This window comes from Malaya genurostris, chromosome 1 (genome assembly GCF_030247185.1).
Source record: "Malaya genurostris strain Urasoe2022 chromosome 1, Malgen_1.1, whole genome shotgun sequence".
NCBI lineage: Eukaryota > Metazoa > Arthropoda > Insecta > Diptera > Culicidae > Malaya > Malaya genurostris.
The window spans coordinates 86,118,390-86,144,347 of NC_080570.1; the positions used below are offsets into that span (position 1 = coordinate 86,118,390).

Here is a 25,958-nt window from a genome sequence, read left to right on the forward strand (position 1 = left end):
TGTCATTAAAATTCATTTGATAAGAGTTATATGGGGGCAGATACATTGACTCCAATTCCATGTATGGGTCCTGAAGATCACTTTCGAAACATTTTCAGGACAATGGATCGTGTGAAAGAGTCATCCAGTAAGGATTTACATGAAAAAAATTTCGCCAAGGAAATTTTCTCGTTGTCATTAAAATTCATTTGTTAAGAGTTATATGGAGGCAGATACATTGACTCAAATTCCATGTATGGGTCCTGAAGATCACGTTTGAAACATTTAAAGGACAATGGATCGTAAGAACGAGCCATCCAGTAAGGATTTACATGAAAAAAATTTTGCCAAGGAAATTTCTCGTTGTCAAAAAAATTCATTTGATAAGAGTTATATGGTGGCAGATACATTGGCTTAAATTCCATGTATGAGTCCTGAAGATCTCGTTTGAAACATTTACGGGACAATGGATCGTGTGAAAGAGCCATCCAGTAAGGATTTACATTAAAAAAAAATTTGCCAAGGAAATATCTCGTTGCCAAAAAAATTCATTTGATAAGAGTTATATGGGTGCAGATACATTGACTTAAATTCCATGTATGGGTCCTGAAGATCTCGTTTGAAACATTTACGGGACAATGGATCGTGTGAAAGAGCCATCCAGTAAGGATTTACATGAAAAAAACTTCGCCAAGGAAATTTTCTCGTTGTCATTAAAATTCATTTGATAAGAGTTATATGGGGGCAGATACATTGACTTAAATTCCATGTATGGGTCCTGAAGATCACGTTTGAAACATTTACAGGACAATGAATCGTGTGAAAGAGCCATCCAGTAAGGATTTACATGAAAAAAATTTTGCCAAGGAAATTTTCTCGTTGTCATTAAAATTCATTTGATAAGAGTTATATGGGGGCAGATACATTGACTTAAATTCCATGTATGGGTCCTGAAGATCTCGTTTGAAACATTTACGGGACAATGGATCGTGTGAAAGAGCCATCCAGTAAGGATTTACTGAAAAAAACTTCGCCAAGGAAATTTTCTCGTTGTCATTAAAATTCATTTGATAAGAGATATATGGGGGCAGATAGATTGACTCAAATTACATGTATGGGTCCTGAAGATCACGTTTGAAACATTTACAGGACAATAGATCGTGTGAAAGAGCCATCCAGAAAGCATTTACATAAAAAAAAATAGCCAAGGAAATTTTCTCGTTTTCAATAAAATTCATTTGATAAGAGTTATATGGGGTCAGATACATTGATTAAAATTCCATGTATGGGTCCTGAAAATCACGTTTGAAGCATTTACAGGACAATGGATCGTGTGGAAGAGCCATCCAGTAAGGATTTATATGAAAAAAATTTTGCCAAGGAAATTTTCTCGTTGTCATTAAAATTCATTTGATAAGAGTTATATGGGGGCAGATACATTGACTCAAATTCCATGTATGGGTCCTGAAGATCTCGTTTGAAACATTTACGGGACAATGGATCGTGTGGAAGAGCCATCCAGTAAGGATTTACATGGAAAAAATTTTGCGAAGGAAATTTTCTCGTTGTCATTAAAATTCATTTGATAAGAGTTATATGGGGGCAGATACATTGACTCAAATTCCATGTATGGGTCCTGAAGATCACGTTTGAAACATTTACAGGACAATGGATTGTGTGAAAGAGCCATCCAGTAAGGATTTACATAAAAAAAATTTGCCAAGGAAATTTTCTCGTTGTCATTAAAATTCATTTGATAAGAGTTATATGGGGGCAGATACATTGACTTAAATTCCATGTATGGGTCCTGAAGATCTCGTTTGAAACATTTACAGGACAATGGATCGTGTGGAAGAGCCATCCAGTAAGGATTTACATGGAAAAAATTTTGCCAAGGGAATATTCTCGTTGTCATTAAAATTCATTTGATAAGAGTTATATGGGGGCAGATACATTGACTCAAATTCCATGTATGGGTCCTGAAGATCACGTTTGAAACATTTACAGGACAATGGATTGTGTGAAAGAGCCATCCAGTAAGGATTTACATGAAAAATATTTTGTCAAGGAAATTTTCTCGTTGTCATTAAAATTCATTTGATAAGAGTTATATGGGGGCAGATACATTGACTTAAATTCCATGTATGGGCCCTGAAGATCACGATTGAAACATTTTCAGAGCAATGGATCGTGTGAAAGAGTCATCCAGTAAGGATTTACATGAAAAAAAATTTGCCAAGGAAATTTTCTCGTTGTCAAAAAAATTCATTTGATAAGAGTTATATGGGGGCAGATACATTGACTCAAATTCCACGTATGGGTCCTGAAGATCACGTTTGAAACATTTACAGGACAATGGATTGTGTGAATGAGCCATCCAGTAAGGATTTACATGGAAAAAATTTTGCCAAGGAAATTTTCTCGTTGTCATTAAAATTCATTTGATAAGAGTTATATGGGGGCAGATACATTGACTCAAATTCCATGTATGGGTCCTGAAGATCTCGTTTGAAACATTTACGGGACAATGGATCGTGTGAAAGAGCCATCCAGTAAGGATTTACATGAAAAAAACTTCGCCAAGGAAATTTTCTCGTTGTCATTAAAATTCATTTGATAAGAGTTATATGGGGGCAGATACATTGACTTGAATTCCATGTATGGGTCCTGAAGATCACGTTTGAAACATTTACAGGACAATGGATCGTGTGAAAGAGCCATCCAGTAAGGATTTACATGAAAAAAATTTTGCCAAGGAAATTTTCTCGTTGTCATTAAAATTCATTTGATAAGAGTTATATGGGGGCAGATACATTGACTTAAATTCCATGTATGGGTCCTGAAGATCTCGTTTGAAACATTTACGGGACAATGGATCGTGTGAAAGAGCCATCCAGTAAGGATTTACTGAAAAAAACTTCGCCAAGGAAATTTTCTCGTTGTCATTAAAATTCATTTGATAAGAGATATATGGGGGCAGATAGATTGACTCAAATTACATGTATGGGTCCTGAAGATCACGTTTGAAACATTTACAGGACAATAGATCGTGTGAAAGAGCCATCCAGAAAGCATTTACATAAAAAAAAATAGCCAAGGAAATTTTCTCGTTTTCAATAAAATTCATTTGATAAGAGTTATATGGGGTCAGATACATTGATTAAAATTCCATGTATGGGTCCTGAAAATCACGTTTGAAGCATTTACAGGACAATGGATCGTGTGGAAGAGCCATCCAGTAAGGATTTATATGAAAAAAATTTTGCCAAGGAAATTTTCTCGTTGTCATTAAAATTCATTTGATAAGAGTTATATGGGGGCAGATACATTGACTCAAATTCCATGTATGGGTCCTGAAGATCTCGTTTGAAACATTTACGGGACAATGGATCGTGTGGAAGAGCCATCCAGTAAGGATTTACATGGAAAAAATTTTGCCAAGGAAATTTTCTCGTTGTCATTAAAATTCATTTGATAAGAGTTATATGGGGGCAGATACATTGACTTAAATTCCATGTATGGGTCCTGAAGATCTCGTTTGAAACATTTACAGGACAATGGATCGTGTGGAAGAGCCATCCAGTAAGGATTTACATGGAAAAAATTTTGCCAAGGGAATATTCTCGTTGTCATTAAAATTCATTTGATAAGAGTTATATGGGGGCAGATACATTGACTCAAATTCCATGTATGGGTCCTGAAGATCACGTTTGAAACATTTACAGGACAATGGATTGTGTGAAAGAGCCATCCAGTAAGGATTTACATGAAAAATATTTTGTCAAGGAAATTTTCTCGTTGTCATTAAAATTCATTTGATAAGAGTTATATGGGGGCAGATACATTGACTTAAATTCCATGTATGGGCCCTGAAGATCACGATTGAAACATTTTCAGGGCAATGGATCGTGTGAAAGAGTCATCCAGTAAGGATTTACATGAAAAAAAATTTGCCAAGGAAATTTTCTCGTTGTCAAAAAAATTCATTTGATAAGAGTTATATGGGGGCAGATACATTGACTCAAATTCCACGTATGGGTCCTGAAGATCACGTTTGAAACATTTACAGGACAATGGATTGTGTGAATGAGCCATCCAGTAAGGATTTACATGGAAAAAATTTTGCCAAGGAAATTTTCTCGTTGTCATTAAAATTCATTTGATAAGAGTTATATGGGGGCAGATACATTGACTCAAATTCCATGTATGGGTCCTGAAGATCTCGTTTGAAATATTTACAGGACAATGGATCGTGTGGAAGAGCCATCCAGTAAGGATTTACATGGAAAAAATTTTGCCAAGGAAATTTTCTCGTTGTCATTAAATTCATTTGATAAGAGTTATATGGGGGCAGATACATTGACTCAAATTCCATGTATGGGTCCTGAAGATCACGTTTGAAACATTTACAGGACAATGGATTGTGTGAAAGAGCCATCCAGTAAGGATTTACATAAAAAAAATTTTGCCAAGGAAATTTTCTCGTTGTCATTAAAATTCATTTGATAAGAGTTATATGGGGGCAGATACATTGACTTAAATTCCATGTATGGGTCCTGAAGATCTCGTTTGAAACATTTACAGGACAATGGATCGTGTGGAATAGCCATCCAGTAAGGATTTACATGGAAAAAATTTTGCCAAGGAAATATTCTCGTTGTCATTAAAATTCATTTGATAAGAGTTATATGGGGGCAGATACATTGACTCAAATTCCATGTATGGGTCCTGAAGATCACGTTTGAAACATTTACAGGACAATGGATTGTGTGAAAGAGCCATCCAGTAAGGATTTACATGAAAAATATTTTGTCAAGGAAATTTTCTCGTTGTCATTAAAATTCATTTGATAAGAGTTATATGGGGTCAGATACATTGATTAAAATTCCATGTATGGGTCCAGAAGATCACGTTTGAAACATTTACAGGACAATGGATCGTGTGGAAGAGCCATCCAGTAAGGATTTACATGGAAAAAATTTTGCCAAGGAAATTTTCTCGTTGTCATTAAAATTCATTTGATAAGAGATATATGGGGGCAGATAGATTGACTCAAATTCCATGTATGGGTCCTGAAGATCACGTTTCAAACATTTACAGGACAATGGATCGTGTGAAAGAGCCATCCAGAAAGCATTTACATAAAAAAAATTAGCCAAGGAAATATTCTCGTTGTCATTAAAATTCATTTGATAAGAGATATATGGGGGCAGATACATTGACTCAAATTCCATGTATGGGTCCTGAAGATCACGTTTGAAACAATTACAGGACAATGGATTGTGTGAAAGAGCCATCCAGTAAGGATTTACATAAAAAAAATTTTGCCAAGGAAATTTTCTCGTTGTCATTAAAATTCATTTGATAACAGTTATATGGGGGCAGATACATTGACTCAAATTCCATGTATGGGTCCTGAAGATCACGTTTGAAACATTTACAGGACAATGGATTGTGTGAAAGAGCCATCCAGTATGGATTTACATAAAAAAAATTTTGCCAAGGAAATTTTCTCGTTGTCATTAAAATTCATTTGATAAGAGTTATATGGGGGCAGATATATTGACTCAAATTCCATGTATGGGTCCTGCAGATCACGTTTGAAACATTTTCAGGACAATGGATCGTGTGAAAGAGTCATCCAGTAAGGATTTACGTGAAAAAAATTTCGCCAAGGAAATTTTCTCGTTGTCATAAAAATTCATTTGATAAGAGTTATATGGGGGCAGATACATTGACTCAAATTCCATGTATGGGTCCTGAAATTCACGTTTAAAACATTTTCAGGACAATCGATTGTGTGAAAGGGTCATCCAGTAAGGATTTACGTGATAAAAACTTCGTCAAGGAAATTTTCTCGTTGTCATTAAAATTCATTTGATAAGAGTTATATGGGGTCAGATGCATTGACTCAAATTCCATGTATGGGTTCTGAAGATCACGTTTGAAACAATTACAGAACAATGGATTGTGTGAAAGAGCAATCCAGTAAGCATTCACATAAAAAAAAATTTTGCCAAGAAAATTTTCTGGTCGTCATTAAAATTCATTTGATACGAGTTATATGGGGTCAGATACATTGATTGAAATTCCATGTATGGGTCCTGAAGATCTCGTTTGAAACATTTACAGGACAATGGATCGTGTGAAAGAGCCATCCAGTAAGCATTCACATAAGAAAAATTTTGCCAAGAAAATTTTCTCGTTGTCATTAAAATTCATTTGATAAGAATTATATGGGGGCAGATACATTGACTCAAATTCCATGTATGGGTCCTGAAGATCACGATTGAAACATTTACAGGACAATGGATCGTGTGAAAGAGTCATCCAGTAAGGATTTACGTGATAAAAATTTCGCCAAGGAAATTTTCTCGTTGTCATTAAAATTCATTTGATAAGAATTATATGGGGGCAGATACATTGACTCAAACTCCATGTATGGGCCCTGAAGATCACGATTGAAACATTTACAGGACAATGGATTGTGTGAAAGAGCCATCCAGTAAGCATTCACATAAGAAAAATTTTGCCAAGAAAATTTTCTCCTTGTCATTAAAATTCATTTGATAAGAATTATACGGGGGCAGATACATTGACTCAAATTCCATGTATTAGTCCTGAAGATCACGATTGAAACATTTACAGGACAATGGATCGTGTGAAAGAGCCACCCAGAAAGCATTTACATAAAAAAAAATTTGCCAAGGATATTTTCTCGTTGTCATTAAAATTCATTTGATAAGAGTTATATGGGGTCAGATACATTGATTAAAATTCCATGTATGGGTCCTGAAGATCACGTTTGAAACATTTACAGGACAATGGATCGTGTGGAAAAGCCATCCAGTAAGGATTTACATGGAAAAAATTTTGCCAAGGAAATTTTCTCGTTGTCATTAAAATTCATTTGATAAGAGTTATATGGGGGCAGATATATTGACTAAATTCCATGTATGGGTCCTGCAGATCACGTTTGGAACATTTTCAGGACAATGGATCGTGTGAAAAAGCCATCCAGTAAGGATTTACATGAAAAAAATTTCGCCATTGAAATTTTCTCGTTGTCATTAAAATTCATTTGATAAGAGTTATATGGGGGCAGATACATTGACTCAAATTCCATGTATGGGTCCTGCAGATCACGTTTGAAACATTTACAGGACAATGGATCGTGTGAAAGAGTCATCCCAAAAGGATTTACATGAAAAATATTTTGTCAAGGAAATTTTCTCGTTGTCATTAAAATTCATTTGATAAGAGTTATATGGGGGCAGATATATTGACTAAATTCCATGTATGGGTCCTGCAGATCACGTTTGGAACATTTTCAGGACAATGGATCGTGTGAAAGAGCCATCCAGTAAGGATTTACATGAAAAAAATTTCGCCATTGAAATTTTCTCGTTGTCATTAAAATTCATTTGATAAGAGTTATATGGGGGCAGATACATTGACTCAAATTCCATGTATGGGTACTGAAGATCACGTTTGAAACATTTACAGGACAATGGATTGTGTGAAAGAGTCATCCAGTAAGGATTTACATGAAAAATATTTTGTCAAGGAAATTTTCTCGTTGTCATTAAAATTCATTTGATAAGAGTTATATGGGGGCAGATAAATTGGCAGATACATTGACTTAAATTCCATGTATGGGTCCTGAAGATCTCGTTTGAAACATTTACGGGACAATGGATCGTGTGAAAGAGCCATCCAGTAAGGATTTACATGAAAAAAATTTTGCCAAGGAAATTTCTCGTTGTCAAAAAAATTCATTTGATAAGAGTTATATGGGTGCAGATACATTGACTTAAATTCCATGTATGGGTCCTGAAGATCTCGTTTGAAACATTTTCGGGACAATGGATCGTGTGAAAGAGCCATCCAGTAAGGATTTACATGAAAAAAACTTCGCCAAGGAAATTTTCTCGTTGTCATTAAAATTCATTTGATAAGAGTTTTATGGGGTCAGATACATTGACTCAAATTCCATGTATTGGTCCTGAAGATAACGTTTCAAACATTCACAGGACAATGGATCGTGTGAAAGAGCCATCCAGAAAGCATTTACATAAAAAAATTTAGCCAAGGAAATTTTCTCGTTGTCATTAAAATTCATTTGATAAGAGTTTTATGGGGTCAGATACATTGATTAAAATTCCATGTATGGATCCAGAAGATCACGTTTGAAACATTTACAGGACAATGGATTGTGTGAAAGAGCCATCCAGTAAGGATTTACATGGAAAATATTTTGCCAAGGAAATTTTCTCGTTGTCATTGAAATTCATTTGATAAGAGTTATATGGGGGCAGATACATTGACTCAAATTCCATGTATGGGTCCTGAAGATCACATTTCAAACATTCACAGGACAATGGATCGTGTGAAAGAGCCATCCAGAAAGCATTTACATAAAAAAATTTAGCCAAGGAAATTTTCTCGTTGTCATTAAAATTCATTTGATAAGAGTTATATGGGGTCAGATACATTGATTAAAATTCCATGTATGGGTCCTGAAGATCACGTTTGAAACATTTACGGGACAATGGATCGTGTGAAAGAGCCATCCAGTAAGGATTTACATGAAAAATATTTTGTCAAGGAAATTTTCTCGTTGTCAAAAAAATTCATTTGATAAGAGTTATATGGGGGCAGATATATTGACTAAACTCCATGTATGGGTCCTGCAGATCACGTTTGAAACATTTTCAGGACAATGGATCGTGTGAAAGAGTCATCCAGTAAGGATTTACATAAAAAAAATTTTGCCAGGGAAATTTTCTCGTTGTCATTAAAATTCATTTGATAAGAGTTATATGGGGGCAGATACATTGACTCAAATTTCATGTATGGGTCCTGAAGATCACGATTGAAACATTTACAGGACAATGGATTGTGTGAAAGAGCCATCCAGTAAGGATTTACATAGAAAAAATTTTGCCAAGGAAATTTTCTCGTTGTCATTAAAATTCATTTGATAAGAGTTATATGGGGGCAGATGCATTGACTTAAATTCCATGTATGGGTCCTGAAGATCTCGTTTGAAACATTTACGGGACAATGGATCGTGTGAAAGAGCCATCCAGTAAGGATTTACATGAAAAAAACTTCGCCAAGGAAATTTTCTCGTTGTCATTAAAATTCATTTGATACGAGTTATATGGGGTCAGATACATTGATTGAAATTCCATGTATGGGTCCTGAAGATCACGTTTGAAACATTTACAGGACAATGGATCGTGTGAAATCCAGTAAGGATTTACATAAAAAAAATTTTCTCGTTGTCATTAAAATTCATTTGATAAGAGTTATATGGGGGCAGATACATTGACTCAAACTCCATGTATGGGCCCTGAAGATTACGATTGAAACATTTTCAGGACAATGGATTGTGTGAAAGAGCCATCCAGTAAGCATTCACATAAGAAAAATTTTGCCAAGGAAATTTTCTCGTTGTCATTAAAATTCATTTGATAAGAGTTATATGGAGGCAGATACATTGACTCAAATTCCATGTATGGGTCCTGAAGATCACGTTTGAAACATTTACGGGACAATGGATCGTGTGAAAGAGCCATCCAGTAAGGATTTACATGAAAAAACCTTCGCCAAGGAAATTTTCTCGTTGTCATTAAAATTCATTTGATAAGAGTTATATGGGGGCAGATGCATTGACTTAAAATCCATGTATGGGTCCTGAAGATCTCGTTTGAAACATTTACGGGACAATGGATCGTGTGAAAGAGCCATCCAGTAAGGATTTACATGAAAAAAACTTCGCCAAAGAAATTTTCTCGTTGTCATTAAAATTCATTTGATACGAGTTATATGGGGTCAGATACATTGATTAAAATTCCATGTATGGGTCCTGAAGATCACGTTTGAAACATTTACAGAACAATGGATTGTGTGAAAGAGCCATCCAGTAAGCATTCACATAAAAAAAATTTTGCCAAGAAAATTTTCTGGTTGTCATTAAAATTCATTTGATACGAGTTATATGGGGTCAGATACATTGATTGAAATTCCATGTATGGGTCCTGAAGATCACGTTTGAAACATTTACAGGACAATGGATCGTGTGAAATCCAGTAAGGATTTACATAAAAAAAATTTTCTCGTTGTCATTAAAATTCATTTGATAAGAGTTATATGGGGGCAGATACATTGACTCAAACTCCATGTATGGGCCCTGAAGATTACGATTGAAACATTTTCAGTACAATGGATTGTGTGGAAGAGTCATCCAGTAAGGATTTACATGAAAAAAATTTTGCCAAGGAAATTTTCTCGTTGTCATTAAAATTCATTTGATAAGAGATATATGGGGGCAGATTCATTTACTCAAATTCCATGTATGGGTCCTGAAGATCTCGTTTGAAACATTTACGGAACAATGGATCGTGTGAAAGAGCCATCCAGTAAGGATTTACATGAAAAAAACTTCGCCAAGGAAATTTTCTCGTTGTCATTAAAATTCATTTGATAAGAGTTATATGGGGACATATACATTGATTAAAATTCCATGTATGGGTCCTGAACATCACGTTTGAAACATTTACAGGACAATGGATCGTGTGGAAGAGCCATCCAGTAAGGATTTACATAAAAAAAAAATTTGCCAAGGAAATTTTCTCGTTGTCATTAAAATTCATTTGATAAGAGTTGTTCGCGAAGAAATCGTTCGCTCTGGAAATTAATTATAATCAGTAACCATAGTATCAACATAAACAGCGATCCGTCCTATAAAAACAGCCTACATAGCATGTAAAAACTTTAGTATTAAATTAGACCTCGAAGCGTTAACATAATAAATAGCAAGATTCAGCAAGAGTTTTTCTGTTTTCGTTGCTATGACAATGGCACTTGGTTGTTGATCGAGAAAATTATTATCGTCATTTACCGTTGGAAAAGTTCACCTCCTTGGCCCCGAAAACGCGCCAATATATGGTCCTTAGAGCCGGATGTCCACCTATCAGATGCAAGTCATCAAGAACCAGTAATCAGAGAAAAGAAGGAAAATGCCACCGAAGGTACACCATACTCCCAAGGCAGAGCCCATCATCAGCACTGAGAAGGTAGATTCCAAAGCATGTTTAATGCATCAACGTACCAAGATCCAGAATAGAGTAAGCACGATAAGCCGAACGCTGGAGGAAGCAAATAACGATCCCAGTAAAATAAGTGCATCACTGCTAAAAGTATTCGCGAAGAAACGAGTTTATTACGATTCACCAAGCAATTGTTGAGGTTACCCCTTCCGATGAAATTGAAGATGAAGATGAAGCCCTGGACATTTTCGACGCTCTTCATACGCTCTTCTTTAATTGATCACCTCGTCGAAAACCTTTCTCCTTCTGCTGTTCGAGATATAAGTTCTTCCGCAACCATTCAACAGCAATCACTTAGAGCTCCAGTTCCCACTTTCGATGGGAAGGTGGAAAATTGGCCGAAATTCCGAACAATGTTTGAAGATATTATCGGGCGTAGTTGTAATTCCGATGCAGTAAAGTTACATCACCTTGATAAGGCGCTAATAGATGATGCTTCTGGATTAATTACGGCAAAAATGATAGTTGACAATAATTTTCAACAAACATGGAAGCAGCTGAGCGACCAATTTGAAAACCCAAGAGTAATCGTCGATACTCATCTTGAAGGACTGCTCGAGATGAAACCGATGACCAAACGCAACCATAAGGATTTACTCGAGCTACTAAAAACATTTAACCGACATGTTGGTGGTCTCGAGTACCAAGGACTAGTAGTTGATGAACTTTCTGGTCTTATTCTCACGAAGATCCTTACCACGCGATTAGATGAACAAACTCTTCAACTGTGGGAGAGAACCCAGCAACATGCCAAATTGCCCAAATATGAAGAAACCGCACTGTTTTTACGAAACGAATGCCAAGTTTTGGAAAGGTTCCAAAATCGGCACCAGATTACAACAAGAGAAGCCGTACCAAAACAGCAATCCAGTTCAAGAACACTCAATCAAAAATCACATGCTGTAACTACTGTCACTGGTGTAAGTTCCTGTCAGGTATGTGGCGGCAACCATCGTCATTTTGAGTGCCCGGAGTTCAACAAACTGTCAACAACTCAACGAATTGAGAAAGTGAAGGAGCTGAACATTTGTTTCAATTGCCTTCGGCTCGGTCACAGGTCATTGGACTGCTCATCAAAAAAATCCTGCTATCGCTGCCATAAGAGACATCACACTTTACTACATGAAGAGAGTGTTTTTAAAGAAGCCCCACCATCAAGCCAGACTCCAGTTCCAATGTACAAAACCGGCAAGGACAGTTTGAAATATCCGCAAACTGTTGTAGCTTGCAGTAATTCTAATTCCAAAACCGTGATGCTTATGACTGCTGTTGTGCTAATCAAGCATCAGTGTAAACGGACAATACCATGTCGAGTTCTATTGGATTGTGGTTCGCAAGTAAATTTCATTTGCAAGACCTTGGCAGATCGTTTGAAGTTTGAAAAACAGGCTGTGTATGTTCCTATTGCTGGAATTGGAGAAGCCAAAGCTTGTGCCAAGGAAAAACTAGTGGTGAAGGTGGAATCCAGATTATCCGATTTCACAACATGCATCGAATGCTTAGTGGTTCCCAAAATTACCGGACCTATTCCATCTGCAAAAATCGATATTTCTTCGTGGCCAATCGACGTTAATCTACCTATGGCAGATCCAAAATTTAACATCCCTTCTGATATCGACATGTTAATCGGTGCTTCACAGTTTTTGCGGTTGCTGAAAACAGGTCGAATGCAGTTAAAGAATAATTTGCCAGAACTTCAAGAAACACACTTCGGATGGGTAGTTGCAGGTGATTTCGACGGTGCAATTACTTCTCAGCAGTGCTTAGTATCCACAACCGACTCCATTTCCGATATTCTTCGCCAATTTTGGGAGCTGGAGGAAATTGCAGAGTCTGCTACTTTGAGTTTCGAGCAAGATGAGTGCGAAAAAATATTCCAATCCAGTCATGCTCGAGACGTGACCGGTCGTTATATGGTTAGTTTACCGTTTCGAGATTCTGTACAGGAGTTGGGAAACAATCGTAGCTTGGCTATGTGAAGATTCCTTGCGTTGGAAAGAAGATTTCGAAAAAATCCTGTCTTAAAGCAGGAATATTGCAAGTTTATCGAGGAATACGAGCAGCTAGGTCATTGCCAAGAAGTGGTTGAATCTGATGATGATATCAGTTGTAGCGGTTATTATCTGTCGCATCATGCTATTTTCCGCCTATCAAGTTCAACTACCAAAATTCGGGTTGTCTTTGACGCTTCTGCCAAATCATCGCGAGCTGAGAAGTCATTGAACGATTTTCTACAAGTCGGAGCAACACTTCAGAGTGACATTTTCAGCATTCTACTACGGTTTCGAAAACATCAAGTGGTGTTTACTGCCGACATTACAAAAATGTACCGGCAAATACGCGTTATACCTGAGCATACAAGGTTTCAACGAATATTTTGGCGTTCAAACCCAGACGACCCTCTTCGTATTTTGGAACTTACAACAGTTACCTATGGGACATCTGCAGCTCCTTATTTGGCTACCCGTTGTTTAATGCAGCTTTGCGAAGATGATGGCGATTCATTCCCACTCGCTGAACGAATTATCCGTCTAGATTGTTACGTAGATGACGTCATTTCAGGTGCGAATACTGTAAGAGAGGCGATTGAATGTCAATCTCAAATACAGCAACTACTTGAGCGAGGTGGTTTTCCTGTTCACAAATGGTGTTCCAATGCCATAGAAGTTCTCAACCAAATTCCCGAATCCGATCGTAAGAAATTAGTGCATCTTGATAACAGTTCAATTAACGTAATGAAAACATTGGGTTTGATGTGGAGCCCACAACAGGACGAATTTGTGTTCAACGTCAATATTACCAACAGAGAAGAAAACCCACATACGAAGCGCTCGGTACTATCCGAGATTAGCAGGCTGTTCGACCCGCTTGGTCTCATATCTCCAGTTACCATTATTGCCAAAATAATTATGCAGAGGATTTGGAAAGCTGGACTCGCTTGGGATGATCCATTAAAAGAAGAGTTACTTGCGTCATGGCTGCAATTTCGTAAATCGTTATTCCATGTTAACAGTATAAAGATTCCCCGATGTACTATAACTAGTGGTGTCAAAAATATCGAATTTCATGGTTTCTCAGATGCATCTGCTGCTGCATATGGTGCAGTCATCTATACTCGTTGCATCCTGTCTGATGGTACAATTCGACTGAATATGCTGTGCAGTAAATCCAAGGTATCTCCGATTGCAGAAATGACTATTCCACGTAAAGAATTGCTTGGTGCTCGATTACTGTCTCGTCTATTGGTGAAAGTCCTGGATTCCTTCCAATTAAAAATATCAGATGTGATTATGTGGAGTGACAGTCAGGTAGTTCTAGCATGGCTTAAAAACCTTTACCATCACTTGAATTGTTCGTTCGAAACCGTGTAATGGAAATTGTAAAAAACACTCAAGGTTGCACATGGAATTACATCAGATCTAAACAAAATCCTGCCGATATTATATCCAGAGGTCAACTGCCACTCGCTTTGAGTACAAATGAGCTTTGGTGGAACGCGCCGAAGTTTCTAAGCAAAGCCGATTACAATTTGGAGATTCCTGATGATATTCCAGATGAAGATCTTCCAGAATTAAGAAAGGTTCACCTTATTGTGGCCCCTGTTGTCAACGAAGAAAGGTTACCTGTGTTCTCCAAGTTCAGTTCATTCATGAAAATGCAGATTCATCAGTAATTGTAAATTGAAATCATCGAATGAACGAAGTTTGTATCACTATCTTACAATCCAAGAACTTCGCTCAGCACTACATTTGATTGTCAAGGTGATTCAACACGAAACTCTTGGTGACGAGATTCATCGTATGATGTCCAGAAGGCCGTACAAAAACATTTCTTCTCTTGATCCGATCTACGACGATGGCATTTTGCGTGTTGGAGGAAGGCTTCAGAACTCTCGTTTGCCTTTCGATATGAAGCACCTAATCATACTTCCAAAACATCCAATTACTGATCAACTCATCCGTACATACCATGAAGAAAATATGCATATAGGTCCTACTACTCTGTTAACAACTTTAAATTTACGTTTCTGGCTGCTAAAGGGAAGATCATCTGTCAGAAAAATAACCAGGAGCTGTATCACATGTTTCCGTTCCAACCCTAGAAGTTCCAGTCAATTGATGGGAAATCTGCCGTCTTGTCGAGTTACACCCACAGCACCGTTTCTGAAAACAGGTATTGATTACGCCGGACCAGTATTTGTCAAAGAAGGTCGACATAAACCAAAAATAGTGAAAGCCTACATAGCAGTATTTATTTGTATGGCAACCAAAGCAGCCCACTTGGAATTGGTTTCAGATACATCAACCGCCGCATTTCTTGCAGCATTGAAGCGTTTCGTCAGCCGAAGAGGTTTTTGTCAAGAAATTTACTCCGACGACGGTTCCAATTTCAAGGGAGCTAAGTCTGAATTACACGAGCTATACCTCCAATTTCAAACCAGTAGTGCTATCAATGAGATTTCATCATTCTGCCAGCCCAAAGAGATTTCTTGGAAATTCATTCCACCGGAAGCACCGAACTTTGGGGGCTTGTGGGAAAGTGCCGTAAAAACCGCAAAATATCATCTCAAGAGAACATTGAAGGCTGCTCATCTGACATTTGAAGAATATGCTACAGTTCTTAGCCAAATTGAGGCTATAATGAATTCTAGACCGTTATGCGCAACATCCGATCCAGAAATAGATATATTAACTCCGGGCCATTTTTTAATTGGTCGTTCCCTCATAGCTACCACAGAGCCTTGTTACAATGAAATACCAATCAATTGTCAGTCAAGATGGCAATACCTTCAACATCTCCGTGAGCAGTTCTGGAAGCAATGGAGTCGGGATTATTTGCTAAGTTTGTAGCCAAGAGGAAAAAATCTTCAAAGACAGCCAAACATTCAACCCGGTATGATCGTTTTACTTGAGCAAAGGGTTATGCCACCCCAATGCACTATGGTTTGAAACGGGAAATTAGCGTGACAAAAATATTTTCACTATTAAATATTAGTTTTTTGTAGTTGGTGTCTTCACAAAAGTTGTTTGTTATCAAATGGCGCTCCTTTTGATATAAAATATTACTAGGGTGGTCCTTATTTAGATTGAAATATGAAATCTAACTTTCTTAATTGAGCTCAAAAATGATTTTATTGTACATTAAAGTTGTAGGAAATTTTATTTTGAGCAACTTTGCTGAAAAAAGCACCTCTCTAGCTTTTCATTTGACCGAGTTACATCAATTGTCCCGGGTAAGAGTAGGGTGGCTCCCGAAAAATCGATTTTTTTGTTCTAACTTTTTTGTGAAACGTTCTATGGAAAAGTTGTCTTCAGAAGAGTTGTTGAAATAAATATTGCGCATAATTTTGCTGAGTAAAGCTTTTTCATATGAGCTACCAGTAAAAAGTTATGATTGTTTTTTCATCAAAAACTAGTCAACCTTCAAATATCAAAATTCATTAGATGCCAGATCGATAAAAATGTATCCTATGCGGCTACTGAAAGTTCATAATATAAGTAAACATTTAAGAGAAAATTGGGAGGGTGTTTTTCTTTTAACTCATTTAAATTAGTCTTAAAAATACCTTGAAAAAACTCAAAAACATTACATAACTCTTAAACGCCTTAACGTATCAACATACTTCCTTCAGCAAAATAATAGTATCAAGTTAGCCCTACAAGTGTTCCATACATTGTCCATTCGAGAAATGAGACACAAAAACTACAGCCGAAAATAGATTTTTTGCTGAACAATTTTAATTAATTTATTACCAAAATAACTGATTCAGTTGAGCTTAAGCAACAGAGACACTGTGTAATATGGTTATTCCGAAGTAGAGGCCATGATAAATATATCAACAGAAATTTTCATTATCTTGACAACCAAAGCTCAAACAAGGTGGTGCAAGTTAGTGAAACGCAAATATTTTTATCCAAATCGTACCAAGACGCCTTTTTTCTCATCCACTTGTGTACCGAATAGCCTGTGACAACCGGAAAACGACGCACAATGAGTTTTGGTTAGAATAAATAACATACAATCTACTAATTTTAACAAACTAATGATTTACTTGGGTTTCAGGAAGTGCTTTGTCTTACAAAAAGCTAACGGATTTAATGATTGCTGGTAGAAGTAATAATGACATTTTACAGTATATCATTCAAGAATCGCGTATGAAAACCCCCACCTGGCGTGTTAGCAAACTGAACAAGACCGTGAAGGGAAGGGATACAAATATAAAAACTGTGTTTAGAAAACATTTGGGCCTACGTATCGGTGAGCCATTGCCATCAGGAGGTAATTCCAATGACGGAAACACGGCCCGGAAATTTTTCAAGAAGTGGAAAGAAACAGCAGATATAACAGGCCTTGATGAAACACTGTTGGAAGGATTTCACGTTGTTCTCAGTGTAATCAATAGCCGATAAGATAAACGTCGACGAATTCCAAAGTTACACTGAGAAAATAGGAGCGTTGTATGTATCGTTGTATGGCTGGTATCCACTATCACCAACTGCTCATAAATTGTTGATACATGGAGCCACGATAATTACACACGCAATTTTACCTATTGGTATGCTTAGTGAAGAAGCTCAGGAGACTCGAAATAAAAGTATCCGGAACTTCAGAGGTGCTAACCATGCTAAAAAATTCAGCAGAATCGCGAACATTGAAGATGTTTTTAAAAGGCTGCTGTTATATTCAGATCCTATCTTGGCATCTTGGCACTTACCCGAACAAGCAAAATGTTTAGTTTTAGATAATAATTAGTATAATTCATTGCTTAATTTATTCAATACATACCAAACCGTAATCAACTGTTGTCTTATGTTTTATTTTGAATGTTAGCGATACGATCATTACGATAACGGAATCGAAATCAATTGAATCAGTTATTTTGGTAATAAATTAATTAAAATTGTTCAGCAAAAAATCTATTTTTGGATGTAGTTTTTGTGTGTCTCATTTCTCGAATGGACAATGTATGGAACACTTGTAGGGCTGACTTGATTCTATTATTTTGCTGAAGGAAGTATGTTGATACGTTAAGGCGTTTAAGAGTTATGCAATGTTTTTGAGTTTTTTCAAGGTATTTTTAAGACTAATTTAAATGAGTTAAAAGAAAAACACCCTCCCAATTTTCTCTTAAATGTTTACTTATATTATGAACTTTCAGAAGCCACATAGGATACATTTTTATCGATCTGGCATCTAATGAATTTTGATATTTGAAGGTTGACTAGTTTTTGATGAAAAAACAATCATAACTTTTTACTGGTAGCTCATATGAAAAAGCTTTACTCAGCAAAATTATGCGCAATATTTATTTCAATAACTCTTCTGAAGACAACTTTTCCATAGAACGTTTCACAAAAAAGTTAGAACAAAAAAATCAATTTTTCGGGAGCCACCCTACTCTTACCCGGGACAATTGATGTAACTCGGTCAAATGAAAAGCTAGATAGGTGCTTTTTTCAGCAAAGTTGCTCAAAATAAAATTTCCTACAACTTTATTGTACAATAAAATCATTTTTGAGCTCAATTAAGAAAGTTAGATTTCATATTTCAATCTAAATAAGGACCACCCTAGTAATATTTTATATCAAAAGGAGCGCCATTTGATAACAAACAACTTTTGTGAAGACACCAACTACAAAAAACTAATATTTAATAGTGAAATATTTTTGTCACGCTAATTTCCCGTTTCAAACCACTGTGCAATGTTGGAAAATGGGAAAAATCGTGCAAGTCTATCCAGGTGCAGATAATATGGTGCGAACAGTGGATGTATGTATCGCTGGTTTTATTTACAGACGAGCAGTATCAAAATTATCAGTTCTACCGATTGAAGACAACAAAGATACTTCCTTAGTTCAGTGAATTCTTCACAGCCGTGGGGAGTATGTTCGCGAAGAAATCGTTCGCTCTGGAAATTAATTATAATCAGTAACCATAGTATCAACATAAACAGCGATCCGTCCTATAAAAACAGCCTACATAGCATGTAAAAACTTTAGAATTAAATTAGACCTCGAAGCGTTAACATAATAAATAGCAAGATTCAGCAAGAGTTTTTCTGTTTTCGTTGCTATGACAATGGCACTTGGTTGTTGATCGACAAAATTATTATCGTCATTTACCGTTGGAAAAGTTCACCTCCTTGGCCCCGAAAACGCGCCAATAAGAGTTATATGGGGGCAGATACATTGACTCAAATTCCATGTATGAGTCCTGCAGATCACGTTTGAAACAATTTCAGGACAATGGATCGTGTGAATAAGTCATCCAGTAAGGATTTACATAAAAAAAAATTTGCCAAGGAAATTTTCTCGTTGTCATTAAAATTCATTTGATAAGAGTTATATGGGTTTGACTCAAATTCCATGTATGGGTCCTGAAGATCACGTTTGAAACATTTACAGGACAATGGATCGTGTGAAAGAGACATCCAGTAAGGATTTACATAAAAAAAAAATTTGCCAAGGAAATTTTCTCGTTGTCATTAAAATTCATTTGATAAGAGTTATATGGGGGCAGATACATTGACTCAAATTCCATGTCTGGGTCCTGAAGATCACGTTTGAAACATTTACAGGACAATGGATTGTGTGAAAGAGCCATCCAGTAAGGATTTACATAAAAAAAATTTTGCCAAGGAAATTTTCTCGTTGTCATTAAAATTCATTTGATAAGAATTATATGGGGGCAGATACATTGACTCAAATTCCATGTATAGGTCCTGAAGATCACGTTTGAAACGTTTACAGGACAATGGATCGTGTGAAAGAGCCATCCAGTAAGGATTTACATGAAAAAAATTTCGCCATTGAAATTTTCTCGTTGTCATTAAAATTCATTTGATAAGAGTTATATGGGGGCAGATACATTGACTCAAATTCCATGTATGGGTCCTGAAGATCACGTTTGAAACATTTACAGGACGATGGATTGTATGAAAGAGCCATCCAGTAAGCATTCACATAAAAAAAATTTTGCCAAGAAAATTTTCTGGTTGTCATTAAAATTCATTTGATAAGACTTATATGGGGTCAGATACATTGACTCAAATTCCATGTATGGGTCCTGAAGATCTCGTTTGAAACATTTACAGGACAATGGATCGTGTGGAAGAGTCATCCAGTAAGGATTTACATGAAAAAAATTTTGCCGAGGAAATTTTCTCGTTGTCAAAAAAATTCATTTGATAAGAGTTATATGGGTGCAGATACATTGACTCAAATTCCATGTATGGGTCCTGAACATCTCGTTTGAAACATTTACACGACAATGGATCGTGTGGAAGAGTCATCCAGTAAAGATTTACATGAAAAAAATTTAGCCATGGAAATTTTCTCGTTGTCATTAAAATTCATTTGATAAGAGTTATATGGGGGCAGATATATTGACTTAAATTCCATGTATGGGTCCTGCAGATCACGTTTGAAACATTTACAGGACAATGGATCGTGTGAAAGAGCCATCCAGTAAGGATTTACATGAAAAAAATTTCGCCAAGGAAATTTTCTCGTTGTCATTAAAATTCATTTGGTAAGAGATATATGGGGGCAGATACATTGACTTAAATTCCATGTATGGGTCCTGAAGATCACGTTTGAAACATTTACAGGACAATGGATCGCGTGAAAGATCCATCCAGTAAGGATTTACATGAAAAAAATTTCGCCAAGGAAATTTTCTCGTTTTCATTAAAATTCATTTGATAAGAGTTATTTGGGTGCAGAGACATTTGTGTGGGTTCCCGCACATTGTTCAATACCGGGTAACGAAGAAGCCGATAAACTCGCTAAAAAGGGTGCCATAGAAGGAGAAATATTTGAGAGACCCATTACGTACAACGAATACCTTAATATTCCTCGGGAAAAAGCTTTAGCTGCATGGCAAGTAAGATGGACAAAGAGTGATAAAGGTAGATTATTACACTCTATAATCCCAAGAGTTTCACTTAAGCCATGGTTTAAGCAATATAGCTTGACAAGGGACTTCATTAGAGTCATGTCCCGTTTAATGGCAAATCACTATACCTGCAATGCTCATCATTCTCGTATAGGATTAGCCGAGAGTGCCCTTTGCCATTGTGGTGCAAATTATCAACATATTGACCATATTGTCTGGACATGTACAAAACTCGATACAGAACAACAGAAAGCCAGAGAAAAATTGAACAATCTCCTTCAAACCCTGAAAAGACCTCCTAATATGCCAATCCGAGACGCACTCGCAACTTTTGACACTCAAATTCTTTTTCCCATTTACTGTTTCCTCAAATCATCCCACATAGTCATCTAGAAACATTAATATGATGTGAATTTTCAGAATCTGTTAAGTATACAACCGGTAACACGAAAATGAGTCTGTCTGCTCTGAGGTTCAAATCGAACGGTGGAGAAAATCATAGACGAGTCAGCATCCACAGCACAGGATAATCAAAAAGGCGAAGACACCACATTCGACGAAATACACTCCGTCACGATAACACGGCTCATTAACGCTAGCCGGCTGCTGAGCCCAAACAATAGAATTATATTTAGGAATAAAAAAATATGGGTGCAGATACATTGACTCAAATTCCATGTATGGGTCCTGAAGATCACGTATGAAACATTTCCAGGACAATGGATTATGTGAAAGAGCCATCCAGTAAGCATTCACATAAAAAAAATTTTGCCAAGAAAATTTTCTGGTTGTCATTAAAATTCATTTGATAAGACTTATATGGGGTCAGATACATTGACTCAAATTCCATGTATGGGTCCTGAAGATCTCGTTTGAAACATTTACAGGACAATGGATCGTGTGGAAGAGTCATCCAGTAAGGATTTACATGAAAAAAATTTTGCCGAGGAAATTTTCTCGTTGTCAAAAAAATTCATTTGATAAGAGTTATATGGGTGCAGATACATTGACTCAAATTCCATGTATGGGTCCTGAACATCTCGTTTGAAACATTTACAGGACAATGGATCGTGTGGAAGAGTCATCCAGTAATGATTTACATGAAAAAAATTTGCCATGGAAATTTTCTCGTTGTCATTAAAATTCATTTGATAAGAGTTATATGGGGGCAGATATATTGACTCAAATTCCATGTATGGGTCCTGCAGATCACGTTTGAAACATTTTCAGGACAATGGATCGTGTGAAAGAGTCATCCTGTAAGGATGTACATGAAAAAAATTTCGCCAAGGAAATTTTCTCGTTGTCATAAAAATTCATTTGATAAGAGTTATATGGGGGCAGATACATTGACTCAAATTCCATGTGTGGGTCCTGAAGATCACTTTTGAAACATTTACAGGACAATGGATTGTGTGAAAGAGCCATCCAGTAAGCATTCACATAAAAAAAATTTGGCCAAGAAAATTTTCTGGTTGTCATTAAAATTCATTTGATAAGAGTTATATGGAGTCAGATACATTGATTAAAATTCCATGTATGGGTCCTGAAGATCACGTTTGAAATATTTACAGGACAAAGGATCGTGTGAAAGAGCCATCCAGTAAGGATTTACATAAAAAATATTTTGCCAAGGAAAATTTCTCGTTGTCATTAAAATTCATTTGACAAGAGCTATATGGGGGCAGATACATTGACTCAAATTCCATGTGTGGGTCCTGAAGATCACTTTTGAAACATTTACAGGACAATGGATTGTGTGAAAAAGCCATCCAGTAAGCATTCACATAAAAAAAATTTGGCCAAGAAAATTTTCTGGTTGTCATTAAAATTCATTTGATAAGAGTTATATGGGGGCAGATACATTGACTCGAACTCCATGTATGGGCCCTGAAGATCACGTTTGAAACATTTACAGGACAATGGATCGTGTGAAAGAGCCATCCAGTAAGGATTTACATGAAAAAAATTTCGCCAAGGAAATTTTCTCGTTGTCATTAAAATTCATTTGATAGGAGATATATGGAGGCAGATACATTGACTCAAATTCCATGTATGGGTCCTGCAGATCACGTTTGAAACATTTTCAGGACAATGGATTGTGTGAAAGAGTCATCCCGTAAGGATTTACATAAAAAAAATTTTGCTTAGGAAATTTTCTCGTTTTCATTAAAATTCATTTGAAAAGAGTTATATGGGGGCAGATACATTGACTCAAATTCCATGTATGGGTCCTGCAGATCACGTTTGAAACATTTTCAGGACAATGGATCGTGTGAAAGAGTCATCCAGTAAAAATGTACATGAAAAAAATTTCGCCAAGGAAATTTTCTCGTTGTCATAAAAATTCATTTGATAAGAGTAATATTGGGGCAGATACATTGACTAAAATTCCATGTATGGGTCCTGAAGATCACGTTTGAAATATTTACAGGACAATGGATCGTGTGAAAGAGCCATCCAGTAAGGATTTACATGAAAAAAATTTCGCCAAGGAAATTATCTCGATGTCATTAAAATTCATTTAATAAGAGTTATATGGGGGCAGATACATTGACTCAAATTCCATGTATGGGTCCTGAAGATCACGTTTGAAACATTTACAGGACAATGGATCGTGTGAAAGAGCCATCCAGTAAGGATTTACTTAAAAAAAATTGCCAAGGAAATATTCTCGTTGTCATTAAAATTCATTTGATAAGAGATATATGGGGGCAGATATATTGACTTAAATTCCATGTATGGGTCCTGAAGATCACGTTTGAAACATTTACAGGACAATGGATCGTGTGAAAGAGCCATCCAGTAAGGATTTACATAAAAAATATTTTGCCAAGGAAAATTTCTCGTTGTCATTAAAATTCATTTGATAAGAGCTATATGGGGGCAGGTACATTGACTCAAATTCCATGTATGGGTCCTGAATATCACGTTTGAAACATTCACAGGACAATGGATTGTGTGAAAGAGCCATCCAGTAAGCATTCACATAAAAAAAATTTGGCCAAGAAAATTTTCTGGTTGTCATTAAAATTCATTTGATAAGAGTTTTATGGGGGCAGATACATTGACTCGAAATTCATGTATGGGCCCTGAAGATCACGTTTGAAACATTTACAGGACAATGGATCGTGTGAAAGAGCCATCCAGTAAGGATTTACATGAAAAAAATTTCGCCAAGGAAATTTTCTCGTTGTCATTAAAATTCATTTGATAAGAGATATATGGGGGCAGATACATTGACTCAAATTCCATGTATGGGTCCTGAAGATCACGTTTGAAATATTTACAGGACAATGGATCGTGTGAAAGAGCCATCCAGTAAGGATTTACATGAAAAAAATTTCGCCAAGGAAATTATCTCGATGTCATTAAAATTCATTTAATAAGAGTTATATGGGGGCAGATACATTGACTCAAATTCCATGTATGGGTCCTGAAGATCACGTTTGAAACATTTACAGGACAATGGATCGTGTGAAAGAGCCATCCAGTAAGGATTAACTTAAAAAAAAATTTGCCAAGGAAATATTCTCGTTGTCATTAAAATTCATTTGATAAGAGATATATGGGGGCAGATATATTGACTTAAATTCCATGTATGGGTCCTGAAGATCACGTTTGAAACATTTACAGGACAATGGATCGTGTGAAAGAGCCATCCAGTAAGGATTTACATAAAAAATATTTTGCCAAGGAAAATTTCTCGTTGTCATTAAAATTCATTTGATAAGAGCTATATGGGGGCAGGTACATTGACTCAAATTCCATGTATGGGTCCTGAATATCACGTTTGAAACATTCACAGGACAATGGATTGTGTGAAAGAGCCATCCAGTAAGGATTTACATGAAAAAAATTTCGCCAAGGAAATTTTCTCGTTGTCATTAAAATTCATTTGATAAGAGATATATGGGGGCAGATACATTGACTCAAATTCCATGTATGGGTCCTGCAGATCACGTTTGAAACATTTTCAGGACAATGGATTGAGTGAAAGAGTCATCCCGTAAGGATTTACATAAAAAAAATTTTGCTAAGGAAATTTTCTCGTTTTCATTAAAATTCATTTGATAAGAGTTATATGGGGGCAGATACATTGACTCAAATTCCATGTATGGGCCCTGAAGATCACGTTTGAAACATTTACAGGACAATGGATCGTGTGAAAGAGCCATCCAGTAAGGATTTACATGAAAAAAATTTCGCCAAGGAAATTTTCTCGTTGTCATTAAAATTCATTTGATAAGAGATATATGGGGGCAGATACATTGACTCAAATTCCATGTATGGGTCCTGCAGATCACGTTTGAAACATTTTCAGGACAATGGATTGTGTGAAAGAGTCATCCCGTAAGGATTTACATAAAAAAAAATTTGCTAAGGAAATTTTCTCGTTTTCATAAAAATTCATTTGATAAGAGTTATATGGGGGCAGATACATTGACTCAAATTCCATGTATGGGTCCTGCAGATTACGTTTGAAACATTTTCAGGACAATGGATCGTGTGAAAGAGTCATCCAGTAAAAATGTACATGAAAAAAATTTCGCCAAGGAAATTTTCTCGTTGTCATAAAAATTCATTTGATAAGAGTTATATGGGGGCAGATACATTGACTAAAATTCCATGTATGGGTCCTGAAGATCACGTTTGAAACATTTACAGGACAATGGATCGTGTGAAAGAGCCATCCAGTAAGGATTTACATGAAAAAAATTTCGCCAAGGAAATTTTCTCGTTGTCATTAAAATTCATTTGATAAGAGATATATGGGGGCAGATACATTGACTTAAATTCCATGTATGGGTCCTGAAGATCACGTTTGAAATATTTACAGGACAATGGATCGTGTGAAAGAGCCATCCAGTAAGGATTTACATGAAAAAAATTTCGCCAAGGAAATTATCTCGATGTCATTAAAATTCATTTAATAAGAGTTATATGGGGGCAGATACATTGACT

At 36.3% G+C, this 25,958-nt stretch overlaps 1 protein-coding gene across 1 annotated transcript; it reads left to right on the top strand.

Moving 5' to 3' along the window:
- The first annotated feature begins 11,006 nt into the window (after nt 1-11,006).
- On the top strand, nt 11,007-17,506 carry LOC131426611 (uncharacterized). Its single transcript, XM_058589480.1, has 6 exons — nt 11,007-11,186; nt 11,384-13,012; nt 13,127-14,463; nt 14,547-14,714; nt 14,758-15,896; nt 17,160-17,506. The coding sequence occupies exons 1-6, from the start codon at nt 11,007-11,009 to the stop codon at nt 17,504-17,506; spliced, it is 4,800 nt and encodes a 1,599-aa protein (XP_058445463.1).
- Nucleotides 17,507-25,958: the final 8,452 nt, after the last annotated feature.

Bases quoted from the DNA above. Each gene is read 5' to 3' on its own strand.
- LOC131426611 (XM_058589480.1), top strand. From the start codon at position 11,007: ATGCCACCGAAGGTACACCATACTCCCAAGGCAGAGCCCATCATCAGC. The intron at 14,464-14,546 runs GTAATGGAAATT...TATTATATCCAG, and splicing joins AATTGTTCGTTCGAAACCGT to AGGTCAACTGCCACTCGCTT. The intron at 15,897-17,159 runs GTGAGCAGTTCT...CTTGGGTTTCAG, and splicing joins GCAATACCTTCAACATCTCC to GAAGTGCTTTGTCTTACAAA.